Source organism: Cricetulus griseus, chromosome 6, assembly GCF_003668045.3.
Source record: "Cricetulus griseus strain 17A/GY chromosome 6, alternate assembly CriGri-PICRH-1.0, whole genome shotgun sequence".
Lineage (NCBI taxonomy): Eukaryota > Metazoa > Chordata > Mammalia > Rodentia > Cricetidae > Cricetulus > Cricetulus griseus.
Window position 1 is genome coordinate 25,117,305 of NC_048599.1, and position 24,298 is coordinate 25,141,602.

Sequence of the window (24,298 nt, forward strand, 5' to 3'; positions counted from 1 at the left end):
ATACAATCTGGGGCTGTCTCTGTGACAGACAAATGCATGCACACACACACACACACATGAATACATTATCCCCTAGGTAAGGACCAGGGTCAAATGATGATAGTAACAGTAATAATATCTGAAGTAAACCACAATATGCAATTTTCAAGTAGGCACTGCCTATTTTCAGGGAGAAGAGATGCTCTTCTCTGATGGGAAAGAGAATAGCATACTAATTCTAACTTGGATTTGTTTAACTTTCCATGTGTGCCACACTCCATAATAAACACTTTATGTGTTATTACAAATAATGGCAGTGTTTTCCTTCCTTCTTCCTTCCTTCCTTCCTTCCTTCCTTCCTTCCTTCCTTCCTTCCTTTCAAAGATTTATTTATTATGCATACAGTGTTTTGTCTTCATGTATTCCTGCAGGCCAGAAGAGGGCACCAGATTTCATTACAGATGGTTGTGAGCCACCATGTGGTTGCTGAGAATTGAATTCAGGACCTCTGGAAGAGCAGCCAGTGCTCTTAACCACTAAGCCACCTTATCAGCCCTTCTTCTTCTTCTTTTTTTTTTTTTTTTTTGAGACAGGGTTTCTCTGTGTAGCTTTGGAGCCTATCCTGGCACTCGCTCTGGAGACCAGGCTGGCCTCGAACTCACAGAGATCCGCCTGCCTCTGCCTCCCGAGTGCTGGGATTAAAGGCATGCGCCACCAACGCCCAGCTTTTTTTTTTTTTTTTTTTGAAAGAGGAGAAAGATTACTTAATTTTAGTGGTGTGTTTATGTGTCTTCATGTGCACATTCCATGGCCCATGAGCAAAGTCAGAGGACAACTTGTGAAGAGTTGGTTCTCCCCCACCCACCATGTGAGTCCTGGGAATCAAACTTAGGCAAAGTGCCTTTGCCCACAGAGCCATATCACTGAACCTTATTTTTAAAGGAAAAAAAATCAAGGCTAAAAGAGGTAGAGTAATTTATTGAGCTCACAAAGGCAACAAGTGGCAAAACTGGAATCTTTGCTTTAACCATCTATTTCATGACTACCTGTTTTAGGAACTGGAGGGACCAGTCTACCACCAAGATCTGGGAGTGACTGTGCAGCTCTTCACCTGAGAAGTGGTGAACAAATCAACTTCTGTTCAAAAGTCATGTTCACTTCAAGCACACATGAACTACTGGTAGCAATAAGAATTAAAAGAGCTGGATGCAGTGGTGCATGCCTGAATAGGAAAGTAAAAACAAAAGTGGGCAGGCAACATGGTTAAGAATGTAAAGGGACCTTTCTGCTAAGGAACAAGACCAAATAGTTTCTTCTGAATCTCCACATTCAAGTCATGGCATGTCCACAAATGTGCATGCATGCAAATGTTCATGTGCACACAGATACACGACAAACCCAAACAAACAAAAAGCAAAACAAACTATAAAGATTTAAAAGTAATAAGGACTTAGGGAAATTAAACATGCTGAGATTCTTACATGGTCAAGATGTTTCCATTCATCAGCCCATTCCCTTTCTGTCAGACGGTGGTCTACCAACTCATCTTGATAGCCTCCATTCAGATCTATTAGAAACAAGAAATTATATTTAAAGAATGCAGAGCAACTGAATTCTATCAAGTGTACACAACACAGTTATGTCAACTTAGAGCACACTACCAAGGGAGTAAGTTACCATACCTGGTGTGAGACCCACAAAAATGACACAACCATTAATGTTAACCAATAAAGAGTTAGTATTCAGATCAAATAACTCCAGGGACTAGAAGTACAGCTCAGTGACAGAATGTTTACCTAGCATGCACTAGGACCTGGGTTCCATTCCCAGCACTTTTGGGGCACAACTCCCAAACTCTTATCAATTCAATTGTAAAGACAAATCCCAAAAGAAAAACAAACACAACAGGTCATATCAGAAAAGGAAGTACAGACAGAGCATAAACACCTTCTAAGGATAGCAAATCTTCTAAGTTATTAGGGGCTATGCCCTTTTCCTTTGTTCACATAAGCCTTTCATATCCAACATCCTGGAAAATAAAATATCAGAAGTACTCTGTTGGTGGCTTGAATAAGAAGGGGCCCAACAAGCTCACGTATTTGAATGTTTAGTCACCAGAGAGTGAGTGGTACTACTTCAAAGGATTAGAGGGTGTGTCACTGGGGAATGGACTTTGAGGTTTCAAACAGCAAAGTCAGGCCCAGTGGCTCTCTCTCCCTTCCTGCTGCCTTCAGATCCAGATATAGGCCTCTCAGCACCATGTTAGCCTGCATGCTGCCATGCTTTTTGCTGTGCTGATAATGGAACCAAACAGCTAAAACTGCAAGCAAGCCCCAATTAAAGACTTTCTTTTATAAGAGCTGCTGTGGCCAGTGTCTCTTCACAGCAAGGGAACCCTGACTAAGAAGTGTTGTAGCGCACACCTTTAACTCTATCACATGCAAGTTTGCTTTACCACTGAGCTACACCCTAAACACTATCTTTCATTGCTATCTTCTAATGTCTAAGCACTACTACATTTTATTGTAAATACTTTTTTATATTTTGGATAGACTATAGATCCTAAATTTAGAGATATAAGGTAGGCTATAGTTTGTGCCCACAGATTTCATTTCAGGCGAGTAAAGGGGAGTGGACTTATTACTGATTCGATTAGGGGGAGGGGCATGTGATAGATTGGTGAATATGGACCAGTATAATAGGGCAGACATTTCCTAATAGGTCTAAGGAAAACAAAGGAATCTTTGATGAACCTGGTGAATTAAACATGGTAGGTGACCAACAATCTCAAAGTACAATTCCAGATGTAGATACATAGTTTTCCTAAAACTATTAGAGATACAAGTAAAATTTAACAAAATACATTTATACCTACTGCCTTAGGGTTTTTATTGCTGTGCAGAGCAATTGACATGACCACGTCAATTCTTATAAAGAAAATATTTAATTGGGTGGATCACTCACAGTTTCAAAAGTTCAGTCCGTTATCATCATAGTGGGGAGCAAGACTGCATGCAGGCAGACTGCATGCAGGCAGACTGCATGCTGACTGCATCTTGATATACAGGCCACAGAAGTCAACTGACAGTCACACTGAGGGAATCTTTGAACAAAAGAGACCTCAATGCCTGCCCACACAGTGACATACTTTCTCCAACAAGGCCACATTCCTAACAGTACCACTCCCTTTGGGGGCCATTTTCTTTCAAACCCCACACCTAGCTTTCACCATTCTTCTTTCTCAAATGGACAGAAACTGTGTATGAAGAGGAAAAAAATCAATAGCAAGACTAGTTCTGAAAACGAATTTAATGTTATTATTGTCTGTGTCTGTATGTGTATGATGATGTTGACTATGATGACACATGGAGGTCAGAGAACAACTTTATGGAGTGAATTCTCTTCAGGCATCAAACTCAAGACCCAGGCTTACATGGCAAGTGACTTTTTTTCACTGAGCCATCTTGATGACCCCCAAGCTAAACAAAAGGCATGAGACAGTATGGAAGGACACTAAGAATGGTATGTATCACCACATGTTGCCAATGTAGCCAACCTCAACATCAGGCAGCTTAGGAACTGAATCTTGTCAAGGCCACTCATTAGTTATGTGACACTGGCCACAGTTGCTTTGATCCTTTCTGTATGAAGAAATTAATGACTGTCCAGACCTTCTGGAAAGACTAAATCAAATAATTTGTGGTAGCTGAGACTCAGTAAATGTATGGAGACAATGCTCTCATGGCCTTTACCATTCAGTAAGAATTGCATAAAACATGAGGCCCTGGTGAGGTTTTTGCCTTGGGAAAATGCTAGTCAGCTTAGGTCCAAATGGGAAAAAGTTAATGTGTTTTCTACCAGGTACCCCTAACAAATGGAATGCAACAGAAACCCATCAAGATGGCAGCCTTCATTTATTTGTTTCTTTGTTTATTTCCCTGCCTGATTGATACTGAGGAGTTAAACTCTAAAGATTCATTTACAAAAGAGAATGTGACAAAAAGCTCTTTTCAAAAACTGATCTCAAATTAGGACTGTGGGTTTTTAAAATGGGAGTGTTTATTCTTAAATTTAATAGTTACACAGGCCTATGCTTCAGGCATTTCAAACCTAACAAAAAAGCAGAGATGGTAATACTATCTTCATTCATTTCAGAAGTTATTACTTTCAAGAACTGTATGACAAGAACTTTAAGTCTTTGAAGAAAGAAATTGAAGAAGACATCACAACATGGAAAGATCTCCCATGTTCTTGGATAGGCAGGATTAACAAGGTAAAAATGGCAATCTCACCAAAAGCAATTTATAGATTCAATGCAATACCCATCAAAATCCCAGCACAATTTTTCACAGACCTTGAAAGGACAATACTCAACTTCATACAGGAAAAAAAAAAAAAAAAAAAAAAAAGCAAGATAGCCAGAGCAATTATGTACAATAAAGGAATTCTGTAGGCAGCACCATACCTGATTTCAAACTCTACTATATAGAGAGCTACAATAATGAAAACAGATTGGTATTGGCATAAAAAACAGATAGGTGGACCAATGGAATCAAATCGAAGACCTTGATATCCACACATTTATGAACACCTTATTTTTGACAAAGCAAAAATTATAAAATGGAAAAAAGAAAGCATCTTCAACAGATGGTGCTGGCATAACTGGATGTTGACATGAAGAAGAATGCAAATAGATCCCTATCTATCGCCATGCACAAAACTCAAGTCCAAAATGATCAAAGACCTCAACATAAAACCAACCACATCAAACATCATAGAAGAGAAAGTGGGAAGAAGCCTTGAGTACATTGGCACAGGAGACTACTTCCTAAATATAATACCAGCTGCATAGACACTGAGAGCAACAATAAATAAATGGAACCTCCTGAAACTGAGAAGCTCCAATAAAGCAAGGGACACAGTCAACAAAACAAACCAGTTGCCTACAGAATGGGAAAAGAGCTTTACCAACCCATATCTGACAGAGGGCTGATCTTCAAAATATACAAAGAACTCAAGAAACTAGACATCCAAAGACCAAATAATCTAAAAAGAGAACTCTCTCAACAGAGGAATCTCAAATGGGGGAAAGACACTTAGGAAATGCTCAACATCCTTAGTCATCAGGGAAATGCGAATCAAAACAACTCTGAGATACCATCTTACACCTGTCAGAATGGCCAAGATCAAAGACTCTGATGACTGCTTAAGCTGGAGAATGTGGAGAAAGGGGAACTCTCCTCTACTGCTGGTGGGAGTGCAAACTTGTACAGTCACTTTGGAAATCAGTATATTAGTTTCTCAGAAAACTGGGAATCAACCTACCTCAAGACCCAGCAATACCACTTTTGAGCATATACCCAAAGGATGCAAACTCACATTACAAGGACATTTGCTCAACTATGTTCACAGCACATTACTCATAATAGCCAGAACCTGGAATCAACCTAGTACTCATCAACCAAAGAATGGATAAGGAAAATGTGGTACATTTACACAATGGAGTACTACTCAGTGGTAAAAAAAAAAAAAAAAAACAAAAAAAAAATGACATCTTGAAATCTGCAGGCAAATGGACTGAACTAGAAGGAGCCATCCTAAGTGAGGTAACCCAGACCCAGAAAGACAAATATAATATGTACTCACTCATAAGTGGATATTAGACATAGAGCAAAAGACAACCAACCTACAGGCCACAACCCCAGAAAACATAGAGGACCCTAAGAGAGATACATGGATCCACCTAGGAAGGGGAAATAGACAAGATCTCCTGAGTATTGGGAGAAGAATGGAAGGGGAGAGGGGAGGAGTGAAGGGGAGTGGGAGAAATGTATAGCTCAATAAAGAAAAATGGCAAAAAAAAAAAAAAAAAAAAAAGTTATCACTCTCAGGCTCAAGAGGCTAAGCAATTTCCATCAGATTACACACATAGAGTCAAAGCAACTCTTACTGGCCTGAGACTCGTGTAAACCACGCTATTTTCCTGACTGCTAATATGTATGCCACCATGCCCAGTCCTCTTTTTTGGGGGGGTCTATAGCACAGGCTAGCCTCAAACTCCTTATGAGGATGAGGGTGACCCTGAGCTGATCATCAAACTCCAGCCTCTATAATGTTGGAATTACAGGCATGTGGAACTACGTCCAGCTGCACAACATTATCTTAACAGAAAAAGGCAATCATGATATTACTGGGCTTTTCACTGAATAGGAAGCAACCCATGATTCCCTCCAGATTAAAGCATTGTCATGCTGCTGCGACCACTTACTGAGATTGTGGTGCCTCTCACGAACTTCTCGGTGTTCTAGCATCTTGTTGGGTTCCCGATACAGGTGAGAAGTTGCAATGTCTTCTAAAGTATAGTGCTGAAGAGGTGGTGGAGTGGGATGGAACTGGCCCCCAGGATTCATGAGGGGCACTGTGAGGGCAGGACTGTGCCGGGGAGCAGGGCTGATAGTACACACTCTCTTGGCAGGTGGTTCAGAAGCAATTGTATCTCTTTCAAAACTATTCTCTTCCCTCCTGCAGAAGAATCAGAAGTGCTTATAGGTGCCTATCAAGAAGTGCTCATGTCACATCCCAACCAAGTCTCAGGACAGCAGCTTCTTCCCAGCAACTCACCTCATAGGAAACCCAACCTTCACATACTATGTACTTTACAAAGCAGGAAGTCTTCAAAGAATGGTTATTGATTTTTGGTGCTGCAGCCCACATGCTACACACATGCTTCATACTGGTAGACCATCAGCCCTTAAGTCAGTATGATACTCAGGCTGGTCGTCAGCCAAACTTCAGAGATCTGACTTCAGCGCCTCTGCAATAGCTGTGACTTCTGGTGTGTGTTCCCGTACCCAGCTCAGGAATGGCTTAACAAGAGGCATGAACCGAACTGTCTTCAGGGGCCAGAAACAATATGTAAATGTTTGTTTATTCCAGTGTGAAGAAGAGAGGTCCAGAAAGCAGAACCATCTAATCATGACACAGGAAAGGAGAAACTGAATGGGACAAGGTTTGACAAGGTTTAGGAATGCTGAAGGTCAAATCTGTCATTATAGAGGTCAGCTACTGGGAAGAAAACAGCCTCTATGACTTGGTAGGGGTTTTAGTCACTCAGCTTCAACTGTAGTAATCTTTCTATTGTTCATAATATTGCTTCTTCACAATCATAACCTAAGACTTGTCATTGGCTGAAGGGACTGGACAATCACAGGAGCTGAGTCTTCATGTCTAAACTCCAGGGCAGAACTTCTCAACAGGAATGTGCAGTTAGTTACCTGAACAGTCACTGGGACAAAGGGAAGCTAATCTTGGAAAGTCTAAGACATGTATCTGCCTACAAACCACCAACCAAACCTCCTTTCTTTTAAAGCAAAGAGTAGCTCCGGGAAAATAGAACAGATCTCTTCTCTGCTCACCTTTCAGGACTGGGCCTCTTTCCATTTCCATGAACCTCCATAAGCAGTTCAGAAGAGTCAGCAGGAGATGCGATACTGGTATTGAGCAGAAGGTGCTCGTGCTGAGCCAAGTACTGGGATGGGGTCTGCTTGGCAGCCCGGGCACAATGCAGCAGTTCTCGCTGCAGCAGGGGCAGGTTGGCCTTGAAAAGAAAGAGGCAGTTTTCCCATCTGCTGAGCCCTACCTACAGAGATTAGCATCTCAACAACTCTTGCAGACAAAAAGCCCTCTTTGCTTTCTCCCTCTAACACAAGTAAAATGACATCAAAGTAGCAAAGGGGCATTTTTATATAAGTTATTGGTTGATCTGTTTCTTCCAAAGGAAGATGCCAATCTTCTTAAAGGGACTGTGTCTTAGCTACTTCCGTGGCCTGATGATACAGAGCACAATAAAGGTTTGTTGAACACAGAATTTAAAAATATACATTTTTCTTTTTTTTTCAAGATGTCTTTTATTTTTAATTGTGTTTTTGTGTTTGGGTATGTAAGTGCACATGTCCTGTAGCTGGAGTTACTATTGGTACTGTACATCATACTTAGGTTCTCTGAAAACGCAACAAGCGCTCTTAACCACTGGGTTGCCTTTCCAGCCATAAAATATATATTTTCAAAAGTCTGGGCAATAGGATTAGGACCAAATGGAGACACGACAAACACTCTATTACTAAACTGCATATCCAGCACCCAAAATACACACACATTTTCTTGAAGACTGGCCAGTTAAGAGAATTACTACTGCCTAAAATGGAGAATTACAAGCTCTGGTTTATTTCTTCTGAATCACAACCACTCTCTGATGGTGGCACTCAACCTTCTCTGAGGGCTCTCTGGAGAGATCTTGGAATCCTGGAAACCAGGATTACTCTGGAAATGCAGTTTTGAAGAGGAGTGCTGGGAATAATGTAATCTGGAAAAGGAAATTTATGTTCTGCTATTTTTCCTTCTCATACTTAGAAAACTTTTGGTAGATAAAAAAACAAAACAAAAAACAAAACAAAACAAAACAGGCTGAAGAGATGGCTCAGAGGTTAAGAGCACTGATTGCTCTTCCAGAGGACCCAGATTCAATCCCCAGCACCCACATATTAGCTAATAACTGTATGTAACTCCAAGATCTGACGCTTTCACACAGAAATACATGCAAACACCAATGCAATAAAATAAAAATAAACAAAGGATAAAAAGCAAACAAACCCACAAACTTCAGATATATATATATATATATATATATATATATATATATATATATCTCAAAAAGTTGTATGTTTTTTCCCTAAAATTCAGGGAGGGGCCTATAATGAATGCCTTTACCTCAAGGGACAAATGAGTAAATAAAAAGTTTTAATACATGCAAGTAGTCACCCCCCTCACTGAGCAGGCACCATAATTAGTAGCTGTTTTAAAGCAGAAATAAATTGACAAAACCTCAAATGCTAGCCAAAAAGCTGCTGCAACAACCTACCTCATGCTGTTTTCCAAATAACACAGTTAAGAATAGAGAATCTGATAATATGAAACACTTCTTAAGTCTGGTCTAGAATCGCAATCTTACAACTGCAAAAACTTAATTAAAAAAAGGAAACATGTCAAATCATTATATTTGTGACGTGTGTCCTTTGGTGACATACAGGAAAAACATAGTTAATTATGTTCTGTTAACACAAATTTCATAAACTGTTTTTTTAATTGTAGGGTCTCGGTGAATAGTTGTCTGTAAATTCAGATATAAAGAAAAGACAACCTAGGTGGTGGCGGCACATGCCTTTATTCCCAGCACTTGACAGGCAGAGGCAGATGGATTTCTGTGAGTTTGAGGCCTGCCTAGTCTACAGATTGAGTTCCAGGACATCCAGGGCTAAAACCCTGTGCAATATAAAACAACAACAACAAAAAAAAAGACCAGACAAGACAAGACAAGACAAAGACAACCAGGGTCCAAGCAGCATAGCTACTCCAGGGCTGACAAATGTCATACAGTACTTTCAGCCACCAAGAATTAATTGTAAGGATTTATCTCATAGGTGGAAAAATAAAATCCAAAATATGTTAATTGAACATAGTAAATTTTGTAGTACAAATCTACTAATGAAAGTAACAGTAAGGTTTTTTTCAGGGAGAAGGGGGTAATATTTAGTTTAATTAAATTTCAAGTGGGTATTCCTCAGCATTAAGTCAACTGCAAATGTTTATCTGTATACAGCATTCTCAGTGTTACAAAACCAAATGGTATGCTAGATTTGTTCAAACTAGTTGACAACAAAATTCTAATCTTTCATTTCTTTTGAGCTATTCTGTGAGTGACTTAAAAATAGCTGACAGAAGTAAAACAACTGTTATATTTCACATGAATTGTTTCTGGAAAGTGCCACTTATTAGAATGAGTTCTGTGTTTACACAGTCATTATCTGTAACTGTGAACTGTGGAGCTAGAGAGATGGCTCCACAGCTAAAGGTATTTGCTGTTATTACAGGGGAACAGGGTCAGATTGCCAAAGTGCCTGAAACTCCAGTTCCACAACACAGAACACTGCTTCTGGTATCTGGACAGAGTTCACACCACACACACACACACACACACACACACACCATTAAAAATATTTTAAAAAATACTAATTGTGACCTATGAATATTATATATTAAGCAATAATGACTGTGAAGTCTCACAGATGCCTTCATCAACTCAATGAAATATCTGATACATGTTCATGTTACCTATTAGGGAAAAAATAATCTTTTTGCTGTTGTTTTGTTTTTCAGGACAGGTTTCTTTGTGCAGCCCTGGCTGTTCTGGAACTGTCCTGGTCACTCTGTAGACCAGGCTGGCCTTGAACTCACAAAGATTCACCTGCCTCTCTGTCTCCAGAGTGCTGGAACTAAAGGCATGTGCTAACAGTTCCCATATGGGAAAGTAATCTTTACTATTAATTGTTTTAAACTGGTAGTAATTTACTCAGGGCCTTGTGTATGACAGGTAGGTTTTCTATCACTGAGCTAAATTCCAGGTCCTAGTAGTACTTTTCTGTTGTTTTTGTTGTTGTTGTTTTGTTTTGTTTTTTGTTTTTTTCTGAGAAAGGACCTCTTTAGCCCAGACTGATCTACTATTTGTGATCCTCCTACCTGAAGCCTCTCAATTACTAGGACTGCAGTCTTGTGTTAGCATGCCATGTGGGAAAACAATCATTTAATCAGAGGAGATATTAATTTTATAGAAAAAAGTCATGGCAGAAAATCAGTTTTGCTAAATTGTTAAGGGGGAGAAAAGACATTATCTATGATGGAACCAATCACTGCCTATGTCCTGGGCCACCCTGCAGGGTTACCACTTCCTGCAATTTTCTTTTTTTTCCCTTTTTTAAAGTTATGATAATTATTTATACAAATATATTGTCTTTTTGGTTTGTTTTTGTTGTTGTTGATTTTGTTTTTGTTTTTTTAGATGATCTTGCTATGTACTATTAGTTAGCCAGGAATTTGCTACATAGACCAGGTTGGCCTTGAACTAGGAGGGGCAGTACTCCTGCCCCTGCGCCTCTTGGATGCCAGGATTATAGGCATGTAACACCATACCCTAAACTACCTGCACTTCTTTTTTGTTTTTCGAGACAGGGCTTCTCTGTGGCTTTGGAGGCTGTCCTGGAACTAGCTCTTATAGACCAGACTGGTTTCAAACTCACAGAAATCCGCCTGCCTCTGCCTCCCCAGTGCTGGGATTAAAGGTGTGCACCACCACTGCCCAGCTTACCTGCAATTCTTAACTAAAATATATCAAATGACTTTAAGTTTCAAAGAGAGAAAGTTCCAGAACAAAGCAAGCTGAGCTTCTTTACAATCAGCATCCTCTAAATCATGACACTCTTGTGGCTGGAAAGATGGCTCACACTTAAAGAACACTGTTCTTGATGAGGACTCAAGTTAAATTCCCAGCACCTAGTCCAGGGGATCCAACACCCTCCTCTGGCCTCCACAGGCACCCAACAATCACATGTACATATATACCAGACACTCATACACATGATTAAAAATAAAATTATTCAAAGCTATAATACTCATTAAAAGTTGAGAAACTGTTACAAATTAATACTACATGCCATGAGGGACCATGATTAAATATAGACCCAGACCTTGTGCCCCACAGTCACTAAAGAAGCAGAGCCATGGTGGCACACACCTTTAATCCTAGCACTTGGAAGGCAGAGGAGGGTGGATCTCTGTGAGTTCAAGGCCAGCCTGGGCTACAGAGTGAGTTCTAGGACAGCCTGGGATACACAGTGAAACCATGTTCTAAAAAACAAAACACAAAAACAAAACAAAACAAAACAAGTCTTTCTGAATGTATTTCTCTCTCCATTTCTGAGATGTCAGAAAGAAGCATTTAGTACCAAGTATTTCACACAAAAGCTCTACTCTTTCAGGGCATCAAGTGCAGGAACTACCTATCATGATAGGACTGGTGCTCTGGGCAGACAAGAACCCCCAATTTGTGTGTTTTGGTGCCATGTCACATTTTTTCGTTATGCTCCTTATCAGTGACTACTTGTCCCTCAAGCCCTTTTCAGATACTACATATATTAGCAGAGTAGAAAAAGCAAGAGCAAAGGCACAGACTAGACCAGTGGGATGCACAAGAAGGTATTTCCACAGTGGGAGGTCTTAAGGGCCTCCCCATACCTACCTCAGTTGTGTGAGAGAAGACCAGTAGACAAGAGGAAAAGAAACAGCCCTCAATAGCATCTGCAGCAGAAACTGATGAGCCATGTAACAAGCTCTTTTCTCCTAGCATCTAGCCTAGATTTTCTATCCTCTGCTGTAATTAGGTGATACCATGTGACTGAGTCCTGGACAATGAAGACATAGAGACACAGCGAGTCATAGACAGGGACAGATGCCAATCCCAGGCCAATCCTGACTCCTTCAAAACCCTTTATGCAAGCATTCTCTCTAGCTCTCTCCCTGTATCTCACCTCTCAGCCATCAGTTAACTGAATTTGTGCTCAATCATCTAGTAAGCCACAGGTTGAAGATTTTAGAATTTTCCTCAGTCTTTAGTCTTGAATGATTATGGGAAGGAAGGCCCTCATACATTAATTTATTAAACCACACACACATAAAGGCTTAATTTTGTATAAAGAAGATTATTGGGAGACTAGTAAAACATAAATAAGGTCTGTACATTAAACACCAAGTGTTATGTAAATGTTAACGTCTTGATTTAAGGACTCTGGACACAACTCCTTGAAAGAGCACTTGTTTGGCATACTTCAAGCCCAAAGTTGGATCCCTAGTAGCAAGAAAAGAAAATTCTAGATTTGGAAATTTAGATGTATCACATCTACAGCTTCTTTTTTAAAAATTTCAGAAGAAGCTGGGCGTTGGTGGCACAAGGTTTTGATCCCAGCACCGGGGAAGCAGAGGAAGGCGGATCTCTGTGAGTTCGAGGCCAGCCTGGTCTATAAAGCGAGTTCCAGGACAGCCTCCAAAGCTACAGAGAACCCCCATGGGGGGGGGGTTGTTTTTCAGAAGAAAGATAGGAAATGATTATGAAGTGCTACTGTTTGGAAAACTGGTTTGAGACCATAAGGAAAGCTTACTGTACCCTCTTACAGCTCATCTACAAGCATGAAATTACTTCAAAATGAAAACACTTTTAAGAAAGTAAGATGATAATTTAGAACCATAATTTAGAAACAATAATTCTAGAGGACATTAATTAGACTGCATTATCTGGGGTTTGAGGAAAAACAAGCACTGCCTTCTCACACCATCCTGACACAACTGCATAAGCCTCTCTTTGCAAAGGTTCTCCACTCAGATAACACATATTTTTCATCTTCAGACCACACTCCAAAGACTTAGTGGGATTTCTTCATTTTCTTCCCTCTTTATTCCTTCACTTGCTCCTGTATGCTGATTATAGTGCTTGCAAACAGAAATCACTCAAAGCACTGCAATTCTCATCATGTTTGAGGCTGATGTAGATACTGTTTACCTACTAGCCCCAAATACAACAAAGACAGTGAACTACAGTAAGAGGCCCTGAGATCACACAGAGCAGGGACCAGCAGATTTTGAGGAGATGCTGTTGATAAATTACAATGAATGCCTCTCAGAATTACCTTGAGAAATGGAATCACAAATGGACGAAGAGGAAAGTTTGTAGCCTCTTGGAGCTTGCAATGGAACTCTTCAATTGTCACTGTTGAATTCTGAAAAGACAAATAATGTTCAACATCCAAAACTGGGCACAGCAGCAAAATAGATTACATATATGGAAAGACCAAAAGAATGATCTAAAATTTCCCTATGGATGGACAAAGTGATAATACAGATTTGTAGCACAGAATAAATGACTCATGCCACAGGAACAGACCCAAGGCTGCTGCATGTTTAGACAAAATAGGGCAGACTGGATCTCAGAGAAATGAGTTGCCATACCAGACTGTCTTCAGTCAACTGTTAAATCACAAAGAGCTTAACTATTTAATTCTTGTTTAGCTTAGTTTTTCTCCCTCTCTAAAGAATGCACAGTCCAGCAGGAAAGCATACTAGAAAGTTTATTTTTATTTTTAATAGTAAGATGACTCAATGGGTAAATCAGAGTTCCATCTCCTGCAGTTGTCCTCTAACTTCCATGCATTTACAGTGGCATGAGTGTAACACACACACTTACATTAGATAGATGTAATTCTTTTATCTGTTTGTTTTGATTTTTGAGACGGCCTCACTATGTAGCATTGTCTGGGTTAAACTCAAGAGATCCATCTGACTCTGCCTCCAGAGTGCAAAGATTAAAGGTATACATTACTACATCAGGCTCTGCATGTAATAATTTTTTTAAAGGCTCAGAAATGGTTATTTTTGGGAGACAGAAAATTCAAAGGGTAGGATATTGGTAGATTTAGTCTCAGGGGAACATCTATAATGGACTTAGAAGATTAAAGTACAAGGACAGAGATAGTCCCCCACACTTTGTTTGGTGGGATAGGCTTTTTCTATGGCACTAAGGCTGGTCTAGAACAGCTTACTGAGTGATGGAGTTATTGACAAAACTATACATAGCTTTACATTCTTTGAGATAAATTAGTCTAACAAAGTTGCAAAAACAAATTAGAAGGGATGGAGAGATGGCTAAGCAGTTAAGCATACTGGTTTGACATGTACACAGACCTACAAGGAGGCAAAGCACTCATTCACATAAAATTGTAACGTTTTTAAGCTTAAAAAAAAAAAAACTTAAAAACTTAGAAAGGTTACATGCAATGGGCCGTTTCTCTCATCTTCACTGTTAACATCTCATGAAACTCACACTGATACAGTGTAAACCAAAAAAGATTTATTGTTCTTTAATGTGTATGAGTTTTGACTACATGTATGTACATGTAACATGTTTGGTGCCTGTGGAGGCCAGAAGAGGGCACCAGAACCCTGGAACACACCATGCATACACTAAATAAAAATTAAAACAATAAAAAATATATAGAAAGAAAAGGGAAAAGAAAAGCCAGGCCTTCACGAAAGTGTGGACTATTAGCTGATCTGAGAATGTGGATAGCAAAACTTGTAAAATGATATAAAAATTTCCCTAACTGAAAAGACAGGAGCAACAACCCAGTGTTCCTCATACAGGACAAATGGGTAAACTAAATGTACACACAGATAATAGAATATGCCTTATCCTTTAAAAACATTTATTTTCAACCTGGAGTGGTACCTTTAATCTCAGCACTCAGAGGCAGGGGATCTCTGTGAGTTCAAGGCCAGCCTGGTCTACAAATTGAGTTCTAGGACAACCAGGACTGTTACACAGATAAACATTGACTTAAAACAAAAACAAAACAATCACACTCGTTACATCATTGTTGAATCATGTAAAGGTCTGGGGTGTAGCTCTGTCAGCACAGTGTTTGCCTGGCATACATGAAGACCTGAATATGACCCCTAGGTAATACATAAGCTGAACATGGTGGCACATGATAATAATTCCAGTACTGGAAAGGTAGAGGCAGAAAAATAAATATTTAAAAGTCATCTTCAGTGGGACGGTGGTGGTCTTTAATCCCAGCACTTGGGAGGCAGAAGCAGGCGGATCTCAGTGAGTTTGAGGCCAGCCTGGGTCTACAGAGTGAGTTCCAGGACAGCAAGGGCTGTTAAATAGAGAAACCCTGTCCTGAAAAGCCATAAACAAACAAACAAACAAACAAATAAATAAATAAATAAATCGTCTTCAGCTACACAGTGAATTTAGCTGGGGCTACATGAAACATAATCTAGAAAAACCAAATAGATAAAAATAGTTCTGATGATGAATGGCAGTGGTAGTAATGGTGACAGCGATGGCATAACAATGACAACATACTGCACTATAAACCGAAAAGTGATAAAACGGGCTCTCACAACCGCTAAGCGCCATAGACACAGCACCAGAGCAAGTAAGAGCTGGTAAGGCTCTGGGCTGAGGAAGACAAACTAAACACAAGCAAGAGATCCTGAGGATACAACACTTCTGGTTCTTTGAGCACTACACACTGTGGTGCACAAACACGCATGCAGGTGAAACACCCACACATATAAAATAAAAATAAATACATCTTGGAGCTGAAGAGATGGCTCAATGTTATGAGTACTGGCTGCTCTTCCAGAGGACCTGAATTCAATTCCTAGTGCCCATATGGCACCTTACAATGGTCTGTAACTGCAGTTCCAAGGGACCCAACACACATGCTTTCTGGCATCCTCTGAGACTGCACACACATGGTGTCCATACATATATACAAGCAAAACACTCATACAACAAAAAATAAGCTTAACAAAAAGCTAACTTGGGCCGGGCGTTGGTGACTCATGCCTTTAATCCCAGCACTCGAGAGGCAGAGGCAGGTGGATCTCTGTGAGTTCAAGACCAGCCTGGTCTACAAGAGCTAGTTCCAGGATAGGCTCCAAAGCCACAGATAAACCCTGTCTTGAAAAAAAAAGCTAACTTAGTCTCAATTTAATAATGCTAACCTATCATAGTTTAAATTTTGACTAATAAGTAGATTTGCTCTAAATAAATAAATGCACAGAAAAAAAAACCTCACACTTTCTCCAAGTAGTAGAAAGGGCTCACTGTTACTGTTTCTGGTTATGCTAAAGCATTGGATTCCATATAGGAGAAGATAGACATAGATGGTCAACAAGATCCAGCAACAATCAGCATCTTTACAGGACTCTTTGGGCAGAAGCACTGCACACATTTTCTTTGTTTTGGGGAGAGTGTGTTCTGTGTAATCATGAAATGGGGAGAACATTAAGGAGGCCAGCACACAGACTCCTCCAGACTCTGCCCATGTGTATCTCCTTTACAATCTGCCTGTGTATTTTTATGACTTTTCTGGAATAGATGTTAGCTGTGAGCACCACCATATGTCAAATCTGGAAAGGGTAAACCAATCTACAAATGCACGGCAGTATTAGGGACTCCTGACACAATGCCCCAAATGCAAACAATTCAAATGTTATCAGAAGCAAAAATGTATAAACTGTGGTACAATAAAGCAGTAGAACAAAATAATGGTAGTTCATGCCTAAAATCTTTACACTAATGAGGCAGGGGCAGGCGATCAAGAGTTTGAGGTCCTAGACTACACAGAGTTCAAGACCACTGACCTACAGGAGATTTCTTTTAAGTATTTGGTTAAGAGACAGTATCTTATACACTGACTTGCTAGACTGAAACTATGTAAAACTCAGGATAATTTTGAACGTCTAGTCTTTCTGCATAGATATTCAGAATACTGGGACTGTACCCAGGGCTGTGGACACTAGAAAAGCACTCCACCAAGTGTGTTCCATACCCTGCCATCCAGTATACTGGAGAACCCCAGGGATTTTCCTAAATTATATTTTGAGAGAAAATGCAACTGTAAGGACTACTACAATAACTCAGCTTCTCATCATAAACATAAATTAACATGTGGGAAAGAATACAATGCTTTCACCAGGAGTGAATCTTACAGTATTTCATCTGGAAACACTGACAACTGGCAGCACTTCCCTCATAAATTGAGAAGACTCAATCTCACCCAGATGGCAACATAGAAAGTTAATCCTTTATAAGCAGGCTCAGTATGATTAGTATAGAAAGAAAAACTAAAACTATGCACATGGAGCTGAACAACATAACTGTATAGAAACTACTTATTTAGACCATTAAACTTCTAATTTTACAAAATATTGTTTTGAAAATTAAAACTGGTTTGCACTAGTTACTAAATTATGTTGACATACAAACAACCTTCTATTAACTCGGTTGGACTTCAGCAGGCCTGCTGAAAGCTGTTTAAGACAAATCCAAAGCCGCTCACTGGAATTAAATCCGCACCTTAGATAATAAGACACATTATAGATTCTTTGACAAATAAATACTGCTATGAAATCTATAATTTGACAGTTTTAAAAAAAAATTGTGAAACAACTAGTGTAGTCCAGAATATCTACATGGTTTGGGAATGAACAGGAATATATCACAACTTCTTAGGCAGCTGGCGAAGGTGAAGCCATACTTACCACCAGTGCTAGAACAAGAGTCCGAACCTTCTCTCCAATCTCAGGTGAGATGTCATTTCCAAACTGTTGCAGAGTAGTGAGAAAGCGTTTCAACTTGCTGAGCTGCCGAGCACCACAAGTAGCTGGCAACTGTTGATTTGTTAGTGCAGATGATGTGGAAGAGGCAGGACCATTGCTGAATCTCTGTGGTGGTGATGGGGCGCCATTCAGGGTAGGAGGGGAATGGTTGATGCCATTGCTTACTAAAAGAAAGCCAGAATCAGAAGACTCAGTATAGAATGTAAGAGTCTTTATTGACTTATACATATAGTCTCTTTCACTACTCTTTTGAATTCTGTAAAGCATTTATTTATGTGTGTGTGTGTGTGTGTGTGTGTGTGTGTGTCTGTCTGTCTGTCTGTCTGTCTGTCTGTCTGTCTCACTTTCTCTCTGGATACACACACACACACACACACACACACACACACACACACACACACACACACACACACACACACACACACACACTCACACTCATTTCCACCCTCAATGAGATTGCTGTGTACCAGCTAGGCAGTGGTGGCACATGCCTTTAATCCCAGCACTTGGGAGGCAGAGGCAGGTGGATCTTTGTGAGTTGGAGGCCAACCAGATCTACAGAACAAGTTCCAGGACAGGCTTCAAAAGTTACACAGAGAAACTATCTAAAAAGGAAAGAAAGAAAGAAAGGAAGGAAGGAAGGAAGGAAGGAAGGAAGGAAGGAAGGAAGGAAGGAAGGAAGAAAGAAAGAGAGAGAGAGACTGCTGCATACTAAGACAAACTATCAGGAAAAATGGCAACAGAATATTGTACAGGTATTAAAATCTAAGTATGGTGATATGTGCTTGTGTTGTAGTTATGGCTACTGGGTGGGGGGGCTGCAATGGAAAGATCTTATATACCCAGGAATGAGAGGCTAGCCTTAGTGACCCAGTGACATTCCATTTAAAGCAAGCAAGTAAATAAGTGCTAAGTACATAAGTGGGGTGGGAAATGGGAAGAGAGGGTAGAGAAGGAACATGGGAAGGATAACTAACATTAAGGGCATTTTGAAAAGGTCACACAAACTATTTTAGAAGACACACACACACACACACACACACACACACACACACACACAGAGAGAGAGAGAGAGAGAGAGAGAGAGAGATGCTCTATGATGGGGGAACAAGACCCCAACTACATAGCTGCCACTACCAAAGAAAACTGGGTAACCTCTTTTTGAGCTGTTGGATAATGGAGTTACAGAGACCACCCCAAGCCCAAACATTAAAGGCTTTGCCAATGCTATTTGTTACCCTCCAGAACTTGTCTGTAATACTCTACTGATGGAGACACCAATCAAGAGTCATCAAATATGGGAAAACCTAGCTTATACTTAACCAGAAGCTTCATCTCTACTGGCTAGTGTTCAGAGTACTAAAAGGGTGCTATGCATGCTACTGGAGGAAAAAAAAAATAAGTCATCAACCTTGAACCCAGAACTCTTGTGAGCTACAATAAAGACCTGCTTGGCATAAATATCATAGGAGTAACCCAACACTTTTTGAATGGACTTCAGGCCTGCTCCATAAGACAGAACCTGTATGTGATATTGTCAATGGGGCCAGAAACTATGGCTAGACAGGTCATGAGACCTAAGAGAAAACCTGCTGTTATTTGTTAAATGGGCATAGCAATAAAATTACTAATGATTTATTTCCATATGCATAGATAAATGCATCACTCAACATTCATCAGAGAAGCTTCTTCATGTAGCAGATAGCCACAGAAACCCAACACTGGTCAACATGCAGAGAAAAAGACTTCAGAATACTCAACCCTAAACATGGTGTCTATTATTATTATACTCCTCCCCTCATGACTTAGGGATCTAAGAGAAAGACTATAAAATCCAGAGATGGTGGATGTCTTCAAGGAAACTGTTTCTCACATATAGTAAGGTAGATGCACATATTGACTTATAGAGATTGTGAATGCAAGCACAGGTTCAAGCCAGACAAAATTTAAGCATAGAAGAGAGGAGAGATGGGCACAAAGTCCCACCACCACCAAGTAGCTATTGGCATTTGATTCTGTGTGTGTGTGTGTGTGTGTGTGTGTGTGTGTGTGTGTGTGTGTGTTGTGGTTTTTGTTGTTGTTGTTGTGTGTTTTGGTTATTTTTTCAGACAGGGTTTCTCTGTGTAACAGCAGCCCTAGATGTCCTGGAACTCAATTTGTAGATGAGACTGGCCTAGAACTCATAGAGATCCCCTGCCTCTGTCTCCTGATTGCTGGGATTTAAAGGCATTAGCCACCATGCCTGGCAACATATGATTCTTGCTGTTAGTTTTCTTGCTGACAGTTAGTTTTCCTCAATGTAGGAATACCTAGTGTATCCAAACCACACTCCAGGGAGGTCCCACACCCAGAAGTAGTCAGTCATCACAAACTGGACTGGAAGGGGGAGGGAAAGGGAAAAAGAGAACAGTGTGAAACAAGAGAGAAAGAGAGAGATGGGGTGGGAGGAGATAAAGTTGAATAGCTGGGGGGGATCTGAGAGGAATTGGGGAGGGAGTTGAATATGACCAAAAATATATTGAAGGAAATTCTTAAGGACTAAATAAGAACATTATTTACAAAGTAAACAAGCAGACACAACACACACAATCAACGTGGAGCACTATGAATAGGAAAAAGCAAGCTACAGTGATGCCCACACATAATCCCAGCACTTGGGTGAGGGAGGATATTGAGTTCTAGAACACCTGGCTACTGTGAGCCCCTTCTGGGGGGAAAAAAAAAAGGTACAGAAGGAACATTTAACTATAGACACCATGGTGCTTAAGGTGAGTTGGAGACTAACTGAAACTCATATTTTTATTTTTTTTTCCCTTTAAGATCTTAATTTTTGGGGGGCTGGAGAGATGGCTCAGAGGTTAAGAGCACCGGCTGCTCTTCCAGAGGTCCTGAGTTCAATTCCCAGCAACCACATGGTGGCCCACAACCATCCATTATGAGATCTGGTGCCCTCTTCTGGTGGGCAGATATACATGGAAGCAGAATGTTGTATACATAATAAATAAATAAAATCTTTAAAAAAAAAATCTAATTTTTGTGTGAATGAATGTCTTGCCTGCATGTATGTCTATGTACCACTTGTATGCCTGATGCCCATGGGGATCAGAAGACAGATCTTGTAACTGGAGTTAACAGACAGTTGTTAGCTGCCATGTGAGTGCTGGAAAACAAACTCCTGTCCTCTGCAAGACTAAAAAGTGCCCTTAACTCCTGAGTCATCTTCCTCAGAGACCCCTTTCTTTCTTTCCTTCCTTCTTTCCTTTTTAGATAGGGTCTTGCACAGTAGCCTTGAACTTGCTACGATACTCCTGCATTGGCCTCCAGAATACTATTAATATAGGTGTGACCCACCACACATCAAGCTTTCTGTTCATTTTACAAATATCCTTCTGAAAATCTCAATGAAGCCAAGCAATCAGTCACAAGTTAGTATGTGAGAAATACCAGAAAAACAGAATTATACTAACGTCAAAGATATTTTAAGGGTCTATCTTTATGACCTAATTCTGCATCAAAATGTCTCTCTTTGGCCATTCAAAATACTAATGTCCTTTAGAGTAGCTTTCCTCTTATCTTGACACAGATCGACAAATAATGCAAAAGTCTTGATCATTCAGAAAAATACCTTCTAAAACTAGAGTGATCTTAGCTATTCTAGAGGTTAAGGCAGAAGAGTGACTTAGGCCCAAAAAGTTGAAACCAGTGCATCGGTGTATCAAGACCCCATATACCCAAAAGAAGAAAAGGGGGAAAGGGCACTATTTAAACTCCATAAAGGACCTCCCATCCTTTATTTTTGAACAAATGATGATAAAACAATCAGTATTTCTGTTTTTTTGCTATTATCAGTAGTTACTTCTTGGTAGTTTTAATGTAGGAAACCTCAGGACTGGGCCACACACACACACACACACACACACACATTTCTCTGTGTAGCTCTGTAGACCAGGCTGGCCTCAGACCATGGAGATCCACCTGCCTCTACCTACCAAGTGCTAAGATCAAAGGCATGCGCTGCTACCACCTGGCTTATATACTTTGTTTCTAAAGCCACATTCTCAGTGGCATTAAGGAAAAAATTCTCCTATGAGAGCTGGAGAGGTGACTCAGGGGTTAAAAGCACTGGCTGCTCTTCCAGAGGACTCAGGTGTGGTAACCAGCACACACTCAGCTGCTTACTACTGTATGTAACTCCAGTTGCAGGGGATCTGATGCCCTCTTCTGGCCCCTGAGGGCATGCAAGTGTGTACAAACATTCACTCAAGCAAAACACCTATACATATAAAAAGAAGTCTCCTCTGTGACTGAATAGTAAAACAAGATTACCTAGCACCTAAGTTTCAATCCGATTTGACCTAATCATATCCATGCTTAAAAATCTAATCAAGTTAAGGGCCAGCATGGTGGCACATATCTGTTGAGTTAGATGCCAGGCTAGTCTACATAGTGAATTCCGTGATAGTCAGGGTTACAAAGTGAGACCCTGTCCAGAGGGAAGGGTTATCAAATAAACAAATAAGGCAGATGTAGTGGGCTCACACCAGTGATGCCACCAGCACTCAGGAGACAAGTTAAGAGGATTCTAGTTTGGAAGCCAGTCTGAGCTACAGAGTTAGATCCTATCTTAAAAAAACAAAGTGGGGCATGGGGGCCTATTCCCATGATCTCACTGGCACTTGGAAAGTGGAGGCAGAAACATCAAGAGTTCAAGATCATGCTGGATTGTAAAGAGTTCAAGACCAGTCTGAGCTACATGAGACCACACACCAAAACAAACAAAAATCAAGCAAGCAAGCAACAAAGTACAGAAAATAATTAAAGTCAAGACATTAGCTCTGTTTTAAAACAACAATCTTTTAACCACTACTTAGCTAATAAAACCGCCATTCATGAGTATGAAGACCAGCATACACTCAGTTATACTTCCCTTCTCCACCTCTACGCCTTCTTCAAGGTAAACCCTAATGGATTTAATAAATTTGTGCTGGGTGTAGTTGTGTATACCTTTAATCCCAAATCTCAGGGGCAGAGGAAGGTAGATCTCTGAGTTTGAGGCCAGTCTGGTCTACAGAATGAGTTCCAGAAATGTGCACACACACAACCACTATTTTACTTTTTTTCTTTGTACCTATGCAATTTTTGCTAGACTGGTCTTCTTTCTGTTTGGTTTTTGCTTTCTGAGACAGACCTTGAACTAGAGTTCTTTCTGCCTCAGACTTCTACTTCCCTTTTCCCTCAAGCATTTCAAGTGTATGTCACCACACCAGGTGAGACTGCTCAAAGGATATTACCTTAACACATAAACATTACTAGATTTTTGTAAACCACCAATGCATTTATTTGGTGTGCGTGTGAACTCAAGTGTGTGTATGTCAGTGAATGTGGAGGTCAGAAGATAACTCACAGGAGCTGGTTCTCTCCTCCTACCACATGGTTCCTGAGGAGCAAACTCAGGTTGTCAGTCTTGGTAACAGGCACCTTCACCTGCTGAGCTATCTCATCTATATTCTCTTGCTTTGTTCATCATCCCCTAACAGGCAGTAGGTTTTCAGGAAAATGGTGTTGAATTCATAAAAAAACTAATGGGCTGAGGAAGAAGGGAGGGTAATTCTATCTTCCAGTCAAAGAGATTACTAAAACCTCCCAGAAAAAATAGCTCAACACTTAATTTCACCAATCTAGAAAATTAGCTGCAACCATCTTTCATCTTTGTTTCCACAGAAAGATCTATCCTGATCAGAGCTGCCCTCTTTGAAGCACCCCACAAAAAAACCAGAATATTACTATGCTTGCAGCCACCGGACAATACAGATAAACTTTTACAGCCTTTTAAAATTAAATTGTGTGATCTATTTTCACACTCTTCAAATTATAATATATCCAGCTCCATAGTGAGTGAGACTCTGTCACAAAGAAATAAAAACCATGCCAATCTTTATATATTGTTGGGAGTCATATTGAAATAGCCCCCTCACTAAGTAGCTCAGCTGGCCTGGAACTCACTATATAGATCAGACTGGCCTCAAAAATCACTGAGAGCCACTTGTTTCTGCCTCTCACATGCCGGGATTAAAGGCATGTGTCACACCAAAGGGTGACCTAGAGCTCTTGATCCTCTGAGTCCTGGGATTACAGGCTGAGATTATAGGAATGCATCACTATACCCTTATTTATATTTTAGTCATGTTGAATGATGTATATTGAAGGTTTAATGTAAGCCAGTTACTCAAATCTACATTATGAC

At 40.2% G+C, this 24,298-nt stretch overlaps 1 protein-coding gene across 8 annotated transcripts in view; it reads right to left on the reverse strand.

Annotated features, from left to right (window-relative positions):
* Positions 1 to 24,298, reverse strand: part of Cbfa2t2 (CBFA2/RUNX1 partner transcriptional co-repressor 2) — a 109,760-nt gene that overhangs the window by 26,060 nt on the left and 59,402 nt on the right. For all 8 annotated transcript variants that reach the window (XR_004770557.1, XR_004770556.1, XM_035446762.1 and 5 more), the window contains 5 exons: positions 17,977 to 18,218; positions 13,548 to 13,637; positions 7,395 to 7,576; positions 6,248 to 6,501; positions 1,461 to 1,546 (listed from right to left, as the gene is read on the reverse strand). Coding sequence is in view for 6 of the 8 variants with exons in the window: in XM_035446762.1 (XP_035302653.1) it covers positions 1,461 to 1,546; positions 6,248 to 6,501; positions 7,395 to 7,576; positions 13,548 to 13,637; positions 17,977 to 18,218 (854 nt within the window). In the remaining 2 variants the exon portion in view is untranslated. The remainder of the gene's footprint in view (positions 1 to 1,460; positions 1,547 to 6,247; positions 6,502 to 7,394; positions 7,577 to 13,547; positions 13,638 to 17,976; positions 18,219 to 24,298) is intronic.